Below are 12898 nucleotides of genomic sequence, written 5' to 3' on the forward strand. Positions count from 1 at the left end.
AAAGAAGCAAGCCGTTTCATTTAAGTTCTTGTTGTTTCCCTAGACCAAGGAATGCGGGGAAGCAATCAGGGTTTAATGAAACGAAGTTGCTGTTTTAATTTAGAGTAGCACAAATTAATTTGTTGGAATACAGCTTTAATGAGTGTAATTATGTTAGCTGATTAATCAGATGTAACGTGGGTCCTCATATCGCTCTTTCTCCCCTCTGATCTGAAGGTTTCCCCTCTATTACGAGATCAAGATTGCATTTGTGATCTGGCTTCTGTCTCCCTACACAAGAGGAGCTAGTGTCATCTACAGAAAAGCACTTCATCCTCTGCTGTCCTCCAAAGAAAGGGTAAATCTACACTTCATACACTGGTTTTGCAAAGCATTGGTGCACCTATTCTATCTTTCACCATGAATTTATGCATTGGTTGCACAGACTTTGTCAACAATAAAACATGTAGAGGGCTTGTTCTCCTCCTCTTTAGTATTTGCATTTGGCATTGTTTGTTTTTCCCCGCTGTTCTGCAACCTTATAAGAACAGACCACCAGTTGAGAGATATTGATCTAGTTCCTTTACTCATTTGCAATACTATAATTTGCATATTTTATAGGGATGTAACAATATCAAAATTTTACGATACGATAATATCTCGATTTGAAGTCCACGATACTGTATTTATTGCGATATTTATAAAAAACAAATAAAAAAACAAACAAATGAAGACTTATTAAATTATTCTATCTAGTGCACTTTGATAGTTCAAAATTAAGAGCTCCAACCCTTGTTCTTAACTAAGAAAACTTGAGTCGGAAAACAGTGAATTGACTTGTATTTGAAATTTAAAGGGACCTTGACCCTTTTTTTATTTGTGGTATACAAATAAAATTACATTCACACTGGTGTTTTAGGAAGCCAAACAAATTGGAATATAATAATAATATCAACTATTTAAAATGGTTGTTATTTCTATGACAGTAATAGCCATATATTGTAAAACAATTGCACTGTAAAATAAATGAAAATTAGCATTTCATAGGTATTTTTTGCTTACAATAGGGAAATTACAATACTTCTTTTCTTAATTTCTACACCTTAAAGAGATAATAAACCTTAAAGGAAATGGCAGTAGAGCTTTTATTTTGACAGAAAACTCCAGCTTTAGTGAAAAAAGGCTTTTAAAAACACGTCTCAGTGCAAATTTAGTGAAATGCTACAATCATCTGCCACAAAAATAAAGCATAACTTGTGGCCGTTGCATTAACAAATGTGCGCTAAACTCACAGTACATGCAATAAATGAGTTCACTGCATTTACTGTGAACTGAGCCGTTTTGAGGTGCGGAAAACACCGGATCACAAGCTGTTCGCCGGAACGAAGTGCGCGCTCGCTTTGACACATGCAGTGAAAACAGACTTAATGAAGGGATTAAGCCATATTGTGCTTCCAATTTTAGTTATTTCGACAGATACTGTGCCGAAGCAACTTTTTAAAGATCTTTTATGTTAGAATAAGACGTTTAAATATATTTTTAAAAAAATATACAGTTTTTGACCAGAAGGCCGTTTCATATCATCATGTGACAAAAAGTTTTGCTATCGTGATACCACGATGTTGATAATACTGTTACATTCCTAATATTGTATTGTTTTGGCTTGGTAACCAGAAAGTGCTTAATCTTGCTCTGATATTTTTGAAGGAAATCGATGACTACATAGTCCAAGCGAAAGAGCGAAGCTATGAGACCATGGTGAACTTCGGCAAGCAAGGCCTGACCATTGCTGCAACTGCTGCTGTATCTGCTGCTGTCAAGGCAAGTGTGTTTGAGTGTGTTGAAGATAGACAAACAAAATGTGACAAACAAATGACACTTCACCTTAACCACTTTTCCTGTCCCTTATTCCCTGTGCAACAAAGAGCACAAGTGCACTGGCACAGCCCAGCAATAAATGACACAAATGACTTTCATTTGCAAGCAAAGGTCACTGTTCCTTTGTGGAACCAACCCAAGGCCATTAGTATAAGTGCAATAGTAAATGTAATCATGCTGATATCCTAATCAAAAGCAGAACACAGGGCTGCTCAACAGTTTTCATTTGGCCCTCGTCCTGCCTAGATTCTCTCTGAAAAGATGCCGTTATTGAAACAAGTCTCTAAAGTGGAGCCAATGTTCTTGTAAAAGGCTTGTCGATCTTTATTTTTAAACACTGCCATATTTTCCCCATCATACCTCCTAGTCCCTGCTTTTATCCTCTTTCTGGCATTTGTTTGTGAAATCCTCTATTTGGTGATGATCTTTTTCTTGTTATCTTGTACTGACATATACTGCCCTATAGGAATACTGCAGCCCTGCTCTCTCCAGTGCAGGTAATGCTATAGAGTGTGTACAGCATGTGGAAAAGCAACATCATTTTAACAGCTTTTAGCTCATGCTTTCTTTTTTCCATTGTTTTTTTTATTGTTTTCTACATTTTTGCAGACTCAAACATGGTGTTAAGCACTAATAGTATCATTACATCAGTTTAAAACATTCATGTATTGAGGCCTGAAGTGTCCCTATCCAAATGCTTTTATTTTTTATCTCATGTTCAGTTAAGCTCTCTTCCAAACCCAAGTGTGCTGCATATGTAAGCAACATGTTAAGGTGTAATTCTAGCATAAGGTGGTCACATGAGGACAACTGTTCTTTTTTTTGTTTTGTTTTTTGTTTCACTGGCAAAAATTATCCATTGTATATATATATATTCTAGGAAACAAACAAGTGGAGGCGGGTGCTAAAAAAGCACTTTCCACAGATATTGAAAGGTGTTTCATACCACCCTCATATCTTAAAGGTCCCATATCGTACACATTTCTGGAGGTTTATTTTATTTGTTGATGTCCTTAAGAATATATATTTGCGGTATAAGTGCCAAAATCCATCTCAATATATTTTTACAGCTCCTTTTTTAGGAGCTCTGTCAAAAACAGGTCGATTTTGGCCCATCTAATTAATATTCATGAGCCTCTCTTCTGATTGGCCTGTTGTTTTCTGAGTGACGCACAACCAGGCCAATCACAGGTAACTACGGTCATGTATGCTGTAAGCGTAAGCGAGCTCAGAGCAATAGAGAGAGCTGATACTCAACAGGATATTTTAGAATGATCATTAATGTTTTTTCTTTTACAAACACCGAATGCAGTAAGCTACATAACTGTTGCTTTAGTAAAGCCCCTTTCACAATGCGCGCTGATTCTGGAAAATTACGGGAACTGTGTGAACCAAAGCCAGAACCTAAAGGCAGTGTTGTAGTAATGATGCACGTTATCAAGCGACTCTTCACAACGAAAAATAACGTTACGTGCAAAGTGGAATGAAGCAGCGATCATCAGGCAGAGCCAGCTCCTCACTATCAGCGCTGAAGCACAGTTTGTTCAGGTTAGTTTCAGTTTAGTGAAACGTACGCGTCGCATTACATCTCACATCCAAACGTCACATGTCTTTATGGTTTGTGTGTAAAGCACGCACAGATCCCGGAAAACAACTGTGAATGAACCAAATTAAACAATTCCGGAACAAATCGTGGGACACATTATCCGTGTATTTACCGGAATCGCTGTGTGAAAGAGGCTGAAGTTGACGTGCCGCTGGTCTCTTATATTAACGTTGTTCTGAAGCCTGTGTAATGATCGTAGCTTGACATCTATCGACTGAACAGGGTTTTCTCCACTTGTTTTCCTGTTGTTGTTGCTCAATGGAATGGATGCGTTGTTGTCTGGGGGTTTGACAAAAGGAGGGTGGGACGTTGGTTTGTGACTGAAGGCGGTGACTTGAGTCGATCGGACGTCACATCGTTACGGAAGTCACAGCTGCTCGTGAAAATGAACAGCTACTTTAAGCAGGCTGTGTGCAGTTTACTGTGGATTGACTGTTTTGAAACTCATATGGTAGTTAGATAGCCCCTAGACCTTAGTTATCATGAAAAAAGCCAGGAAATTTTGATTTTGACGATATGGGACCTTTAAATCAACCATAGTATGTTATGTCATCAACAATTGGCAAAATTAATCAGTGTATGAGTGTGAAATTAACCCTGCTGTGGGTGAAAGTCACATCTTTATTTTCAATACCTGCTGGGATCTGGTCAAATATACACAATGCTCAATAGAACATTCCAGAATCACACCCAAGTTCTTAATATCAAATGAAGATCTAGCAATATGCTCTTAATGCCAGAGGCCAGTTTTCTTTTTAGTATATTTTATTCATTTGTGCTGGTTTAAGTTGTCAGCCCTGAATTTATTTTAGAATTATTTAATGCAAACTTTAAGAACCTTGTGTTTTTAAATTGTTCTTTTATACTAATTCAACCTGTTACTCACCATAAAAATAGCCAAGGAAGCTGGCATAGCGTTAAAAAGCACACCAACCAACCATTGTGAGTAATGTAGTGATTATAGGTATTACACATGTATTATGTATTAGTCTTCTCTTACGGAAACCATTTTCAAACTGCTTTCTGTTGGCCAAGCAGTGAAATTCCCATTCCCTTGGATTCTGATTTGAAATGACTCTATTTTGACCAAATGTGAATGCAAAAGGGATCGTTTTAACCCAGAAATTAGAATTTTGTCATTACTTGCTCACCCTCATGTCTTTCCAAACCAGTAAGACCTTCATTTATCTTCGGAACACAAAATAAGATATTTTTGATAAAATTCGAGAGCTTTCTGACCCTGCATAGACGGCAACGCAACTATAATGTTCAAAGCCCAGAAAGGTAGTAAGGACATTGTTAAAATAGTCCATGTGACATTAGTGATTCAACCGTAATGTTATAAAGCTACGAAAATGTAATGTGTGCAAAAAAAAAGAATATTGATTGAAAGTTCTCCTGTTCTTATGTTGAGAGAAATTGGGAGTAAGATGTTACTTTAATTCCAGAATATTTGTGTACATGCATTAATTCATCTCAGTCACAAAAAAGCTAATTTAATGTTCCTCAAAATGAATAAAAACTGTGAAATGCGACTCAGAATGATGCAAACCTGCAATAATTAAATATGTTAAATAATACAACTATTCTTTGTGTATTTAATTCCATTTTATTATCCAGTGTCTTTGATGCTGATCTTAAGTGATCCAATTCAACCATACTAATTTGTTTAGAAAATAACTGTTTCGCTAGATAAGACCCTTCTTCCTTGGCTGGCATCGTTTAGAGCCCTTTGAAGCTGCGTTTAAACTGCATTTTGGAAGTTCAAACTTGGGGGCACCATACATATCCATTATATGGGGAGAAATCCTGAAATGTTTTCCTCAAAAAACAATTTCTTTACGACTGAAGAAAAACAGACATGAACATCTTGGATGACAAGGGGCTGAGTACATTATCTGTAAATTTTTGTTCTGGAAGTAAACTAATCCTTTAAGTAATGTAATTTGTTACTTTTTTTTTTTTAGGGAGTAACGCAATATTGTAATGAATTACTTTTAAAAGTAACTTTTCCCAACACTGGTCCTTACTATCTTTCTGGGCCTTGAACATGTCAGTTCAGAAAACTCTTGATTTCATCAAAAATATCTGAATTTATGTTCTTAAGATGAGCAAAGGTCCAAGGTATTTGGAAAGACATAAGGGTGAGTAATTGATGACTAAATTTTCATTTTTGGGTGAACTATCCCTTTAAAAATAACACTGGCTTAAATTAGATTTCCCTGCTGACATGCTAATGCCAGCCTTATTTAGATAAACTATGAGTGAGGAGTGCTGTTTGTTCAGTTGACAACAGGGCAGCTCACTAGGTAACAGGTCACTTGGAACAGAGCCCAAATCTTATCAGCATTCATTCATACTTGCATGTCGTAATGATGTCATCGTGGATGTCCATGCAGTCTTGTTATGCTCTGTTAAAGCTGTTCTGTGTGTTGTCAACGCTGACGTGTTTATGCTAACTCCATGCTGTTCTGTCTCTACAGGGTCAAGGTGCCATCACAGAGAAGCTTAGGAGCTTCAGCATGCACGACCTTTCCCAGATCTCTCAAGATGACATGTATTCATCATACGGCTCCAACCCCGCTAGAAGAGCCATCATGGACCAGCCCGACGGAGCTGGTACGTCTTACCTCTCAGATTAATTATTAACACGCCATCCTTTGTTTCCTTTCACGCTGGTGTTTCTCAGCTGTGTCCACAACAGAAGGCAGATGCCTAACTTACCTTACGATGCCGAACAAACGAGCTTCAGAGGTGATCGTGCAAATATTTAATCAGCACTGCTTATTTTTAAATATCAATAAGATGAAAACAATAGACAGTTATGAAATAGCTGTCTTCCGACTGCTTCACCAGACGCCATGTTTATTCTTTCCACCATCTGCCGCACACGGTTGTGTCATATCATAGGCGCACACTGTCTTCCTAAACCAGATGAAACCACCGTAGTAGACAGGATGTTACGCAAACATTGAATTCGGATGTGCTTTGATGTCGCCTGCGAAGCCAGCATTTTTGAGGTTTCAGACGCAGCCTTTGTGTGACACAGCTAGCGGGAAATTGTCTGTAAAGATGTTCAGTAGCGCAAGTAAAGCCATCGAGCTTTCATAATGATATCTCAACTAAATCTCACACGCTTCTGGAAATCACTGCCGTGTTAACTGGTTTTGGAGCAAATGTAATGGATTCGGTGTTTGTCTCAAGCACGGGAGGGTAATAAGTAATAGCGGCACGTTCCTAGCATGAAAGGTCTAGTGCTGCTTTGTGAGAAGATGAAGAAGAGGAAAAAACAGCTCAGGGAGGCTCTGAGCGGAATACCTAATGTGCTTCTATCTCGGTATGCTAATGCGTCCGCCGCGTTTGAAATTCCGCTGGCATCCAGGTCATTTTCATCTCGTCTGCAATGAAGCCATCAGAAAGCCAGCTCCTCCAAAATGGCATTCCTTTTCAGAGGCTCAAAGCCAAGGTGAAAGATCCCGACTGATCAAATGAGCTGCTAATTGCGGTTTGAATTTATAAACGCGAGGTAGGCTATAAAGAGAGAGGCTCAAGTGTGTTATTTATTCGCTCGTGCCTTAATTTGGGGTTTTGCTTTTTCTAAGGGAGCAGAGGTCAGCTTTGAATGACAAGCATGATGTAAAACATCCCTGTATATATTTTTAGGCTCTCCTCTCAATCATATTGACAAGTATTGGAGTCTTCTGATATTAGAGAGTATAACTCGTATATGATTTCGCAGTGATGTGCTTATTATTTGCTCATTTGCTCATTTAAAGGGATTATAATTTTCACCTAAAAATTACAGTTCTGTCATTAATTACCGTAGTTCATTTTTTGGAACACAAAATTATTTTTGATTAATTTCAAGAGCTTTCTGACCTATATAGACCATGTTAAAGGCCCAGAAAGGTAGTAAGGAAATCATTAAAATAGTGCATGTGACATCAGTGGTTCAACCTGAATTTTATGAAGCTACGAGAATTTTGTGCACAAGAAAACCATGACTCATACGTATGATGCTGCCGACACTTGATAACTCATGTCTTGTTTCTTTTCAGTAGCACTCTGTTTTACTGTAATATGTGTTGTGTGTTTGTGAGAGGGAGAGAGAGAGAGAGAAGTTATATCTTCTGGTTGTGTGTTAGACTGACCTTCAGAGCTATAGAAAATAACAAAGACCTGTGTGCTGCGTCTTTGTATTTGTCCTCTTTCAAAGCTCTTTCTGCTTAGCTTGCACAAGGTCTTAACAGAACTAGAATAGTTCTGGAAAATTCATCGCATACTTTTCTAAATCCCAAGGAAGTTGTTATATTTCAGTAATTGAAAACAGCGGTGGGTGTGGACACAAACAAAGGAAAGCTTTTCAGGATCATTGGTTTCTGTATTTCTTCTGCCCCCTAATGTTTGAATGAAGTACTGCACACACCTATGGTTCTGTGCAGTGCAGTATGGTCTTGTTATGGCCTGTCTTTTGGGTGATGGAGTGTGCAGTGAAACTGCTCTGGCTGGATTGCCGTTAGGCGTCGTGGCACAGCCTGGCTCTGCCTAGCTCCCGGCGCTACCCGGGGAGCCCAGAGGTGATGGTGCCAGGAGCGGCCTGAACCCGGCAGCTGCTCTCTCTCTTTCTCTCTTCACCCGCTTGTCCTTTCTCCATGGCTGAAATCACATTCTCACCCTTCACAATGAACTGGACCAGTGGATTTCAACTGGTCAGTTGCATCCCAAAAGTTCTGATAGGGCCATGGATGGCAAAATAAATTGTAAATTGTGTACACCGCTGGATAGATAAAAAGGCTTTAAGTGCTTCTTGTTGTTGGCATCCAGTCATATTCTGCTGTATTTTGTAGGTATGCACCAAATGTTATACCAAACAATGATGTGACAATCAAATAGTGGCACGCACTAATGCAGCAAACATGTTGGCATTGTAGAAGCATTTAAAAGTGTCCGAGAAAGATGCAAAAATCATTACAAGCACCGACAGCGAGAGACTGTTTAGAACCGCATTGCATGTCATCGATGAGAAGAGAAAGAGGTGGTTGTTGCTGGTTACTTACTGTATTATGACTAAAATCGTGAAATGGCCTTAAACCATTAGTAAATAAACTACAGAACGTTATGTTGTCTAATACACTCACAAATTGCATGTATTCTGACAGCTCTGCACAAGCTCCTTAGCCAGGGTTCAAAGTCCTAAGTGCGAGGAATATCGGCGCTGAAACAGCGTAATGAGAATCATTCATAAATCTGCTGCTGCAAGCAAAAAGTAGTACTGAGGTCTTATTGTGTGTTTCCGCCAAAATAAAAGTCAAAATTCATCAATGTTAGCATTGTAATTTTACTGTTGTTCTAGAACACAAAAAAACATGTTCAGTAATTGGACTTCGGCCTAGTGTTTAATTTTCTTTGGGATAGTTCACCCAGAAATTAAAATTCTGTTATTGATTAGTCCCCCTCATGTCGTTTTAAACCTGTAAGACATATGAACTTATTTTGGATGAAATATGAAAGCTCTTTGACCGTCCACAGACAGCACGGGTTCTACCACAAAATACAAGAGTACTTTTTGTTGCACCAAAAAACTAAAATATCAACTTTATTCAACAATTCTTCTCCTCCGTGTCACCTTAGTGCCATTTTGGAGAGTACCACGACACAATGCGCTCGCTTTCCTCTGAATGCAAACAAGGCTGTACACTGGTACTCGCCAAAATAGCGCTAGGGTGATGCAGAGGAGAAGAATTGTTGAATGAAGTTATTTTAGTTTAAGCACAAAAAGTATTCTCATAGCTTCATTAAACTACAGATGAACTTTTGATGTCACATGAACTATTTTGTCGACATTCTTGGAACCTTAATGGATATTGAATGTGGTAGGACCCTTGCTGTCTACAAAGGGTCAAAGCTCTCGGATTTCAGGTTTGGAACAACATGAGAGAATTAAATGACAGAATTTTTCATTTCTGGGTAAACTGTCCCTTTAAAAGGTTTTCTATCTTGTCTCGATCATGCCTGCTGTTCTGTCTGATCAACATCGTTTTCTTAACTTTCAACTTTTTTGTGTTGTAGAGTATTATCGAGATGACGATGACAGGAGTGATGACGACGGTAAACCTGTATACTCTGAAGATGAAGCCGTGTCTCATCATGGGCTCAGACGATCTCAGAGTGTTAAAATCACCCGCTCAAAACTGCGCAGAGATGTAAGTCTCGTTCTTCCAAAACTCAGTAATTAAATCAACATTACATCACCAAATAGCATTTTTTTTGTACCACTTTTTTGCTATATATATATATATATATATATTTATTTATTTATTTATTTAAAAAAAACAATTTTTTTCAGAAAATAGGTTCACAGTTTGAATGCAGCAGGTTTTAATCTTTGCTTTAGAAATAGAAAATACATATAAAATAAAATGACAACGTACTTCCTTTTTCCTTTGAACATTAGCAACTTTCTATTGTAATATTTAGAGATGTTCCGATACCCTTTTTTCCTTCCCGATACCGATTCCGATACCTGGGCTCGGGGTATCGGCCGATACCGAGTACTAATCCGATACCTGGGTGTGTAATTGTATATACAGCTGTAGATAATACTAATAAATTATTTTATTGTGTGCTTCAGACTTATTCCTTAATAAAACAAATATACAGTGATATATACAGTGAACTAGAGTATTTTTATTATATGACATACATTTGACAGTAATATTTTTTCATATAGTTAGTATTACTAATCTGGTTTTCTAACGTACATCAGCCCTGTTTATAACAGAGAATTTTGGCCAGAATTTGAAAGATTCTCACTAGATCTCGCAGCAACCTTATTCATTGTGCGCCATTTTCAAATGCTCCTCACTGGATCTTGCAGCAGTAACAGTGTTGCAAAATCAACGTTGGCTCCCGAATAAAGCTGTTCGGGGTTTGTGCAAGTTTGTTTGCATTGCAGTCCAAGCTGATAAAAGGTCAGCGCTGAGCAGCTCAAACGTGTCGTGTTAGTTTCACTTTCGTTTCGCGTGCCATTTTATGTTTTTCATCTGAGACAGAAATGGCAGAGCTTATGAGTTGAACAACGCGGTGGTCGCGCCAGTGTGACCGCTCACGAAAATTAGTAACACTGGCAGAAAAATTGGTCACAGTCTGGAGCCCTTTAATATTACCGCAAGTGTCCCGCGCGCTTCAGTACAAGGAGTAAACAAACCACGCGCCTGTACAATTCATTAACACAGAACCACGCATTAATTCATATTTAAACAGTCGGTTTTCGGCTTAATATTAGTCCATATCACGATTTGATTTAAGTGTAACGAACTACCTTTGATTAATGCATCAAACTTTGACAAATTCCGTGACGTTCCGCGTTAAACTGTAAATTCCATTTTGACTGGATTCCGCGATTCCGTCCGTGTTTTCCGCATCGCAGAAATCATAAAGCCCTACATGAGACATGCCGCCGTTTTAGCGGACAAACTGCTAGCACATTTGTATTTCTTCTTCTCTGCTCTAAACAGTGGTTGCTTGTGGCAACACTGTTTGCATTCTGAGCCACGAAGAACTGGCTTCTGATTTGCTAGCGGGAATAACTTATATCTTAAGAAAATGGTATCGGATCGGTACGTGGGTTCAAGTACTCGCCGATTCCGATGCTAGATTTTTTTTGTGGTATCGGCGGCATTTCCGATACTAGTATCGGAATCGGAACAACCCTAGTAATATTTCTCTAAATGTAAAGGACAATTATGCCATTATAATTGCATTACAGTTTGTGTTGCTCTGAAAATACTGGACTACATAACATTTTAGCCTACATTTAAAAGGAATAGTTGAACTTGACTATTTGATCAAATTTTTTATTATCATTTATTTATTTTTTGTCCATTATTACAACTTTTTTTTTTCTTGCATTGATATTTGATATTGTGTTGATATGTGCACACTGAAAAAAAACATTCAAAGTTTAGTAGCAACATGCTTCTATTTGCATAATTTGTAACATTTACAAGTAAAAACATAATCGTAAAATGTAATTTGTGCATTGTAAGAACACACATTATTCAAAAGCATTGTTTCATTACTGATGTGCCATTTTTATAATTTAGAGGTTATCATATTGAGGTTATAATTCATAACAGCTACCGTCTTGACTTGCTCTGTGCATGAGTTTAATTTCGATAACGCTTGTCATTGGTCACAGCTACGTTCTGGATCTCTGAAGATCAAAGGGAGGAAAAGACCAGCACTCAATGCCACGACTTACTCCAGCGTGGATAACTGAGCTGACTACTGATGTGTGGGAAGATGTGTCCACTTTATCAGACTACCAGTGTGTTCATATTCTTCTCTTTTTCCATAAGGGCTGTGGACTTTCAACTTTTTCACTGATATACCAGCAGATCTATTTATTACTTCTACCAGCAAGTGTGTACATGCAGTGAGTGTCATGAGTTAGAGTAGTATGTGAAACGTATGGGGTTTGACTGATGGGTGTATGTGTACAGCATGGCTTTATTGGTCTGAATTTGACGTTCAGATGTCTTTGGCTCCAGTATTTGTTTTTAGAAATGTGTCCTCCTTGGATGTGGGTTTTATATTTCTGTTTTCATACTTTTGCTGCCTTTTAGACGATGTTTTAAGTAGTTTTTACAATTGTAGTTTAGGTAAGAATTCTGATTCTTAAAAACTTGAAAATGATTCGTCAGCATCAGACCAAAAGTGTCTCTTATCAGTAATAGAGAAAATACCAAAGAGAACAAAAGGCAGTGTTTTGTTAATGTTTGTAATACAATTTAAAAATGTTAAAAAAAAATAAAAATCTGTTGTTTTCTTTATTATTGATGGTACGTGGGTTTAAAGGAAACCCCTTTTGCACAATCTTTAAATCCTCGATTAAATCCTTCACTTCTGGTCTTCATGCAGAATGTTCTTTATCTGGGAGAAAGTCCACACTCGTGTAACATCTCTGCTGTGTGTGCATGTGCAGGTAATTCTGTGCTATTGTGTGGCTGGATGTGTCATTCAAAATGAATGCAATATGAATAAAGCCGAAATGTTGTAATGCAATAATTTGTTTTATACTTTATCTAACCAAATATGATTTATTTTAAGTATACAGGTGCAGGTGCAACAAATTTAAATATTAATCAAAGATAGCACAGGAAAACACAACATGCAGTTTTTTATTATGAAGGGAAAACAAAATCCAAACCACATGGCCACATTGGGCCACCCTTAGCAGCAACAACTGCAATCAAGCATTTGCGATAACTTGCAATGAGTCTGTTACAGCGCTGTGCAGGATTTTTGGCCCACTCACCTTGGCAGAATTGTTGTAATTCAGCCACATTGGAGGGTTTTCGAGCATGAACCGCCTTTTTTTTAAGGTCATGCCACAGCATCTCAATAGGATTCAGGTCAGGACTTTGACTAGGT

At 38.0% G+C, this 12898-nt stretch overlaps 1 protein-coding gene across 1 annotated transcript in view; it reads left to right on the forward strand.

Moving 5' to 3' along the window:
* Nucleotides 1-12297, forward strand: part of reep3b (receptor accessory protein 3b) — a 29755-nt gene extending 17458 nt beyond the window's left edge. The window contains exons 4-8 of the mRNA XM_073828257.1: nucleotides 217-337; nucleotides 1687-1800; nucleotides 5947-6082; nucleotides 9533-9666; nucleotides 11664-12297. Coding sequence (XP_073684358.1) covers nucleotides 217-337; nucleotides 1687-1800; nucleotides 5947-6082; nucleotides 9533-9666; nucleotides 11664-11744 — 586 coding nt within the window. The 3' untranslated portion in view covers nucleotides 11745-12297. The remainder of the gene's footprint in view (nucleotides 1-216; nucleotides 338-1686; nucleotides 1801-5946; nucleotides 6083-9532; nucleotides 9667-11663) is intronic.
* Nucleotides 12298-12898: the final 601 nt, after the last annotated feature.

Source organism: Garra rufa, chromosome 22 (genome assembly GCF_049309525.1).
Source record: "Garra rufa chromosome 22, GarRuf1.0, whole genome shotgun sequence".
NCBI lineage: Eukaryota > Metazoa > Chordata > Actinopteri > Cypriniformes > Cyprinidae > Garra > Garra rufa.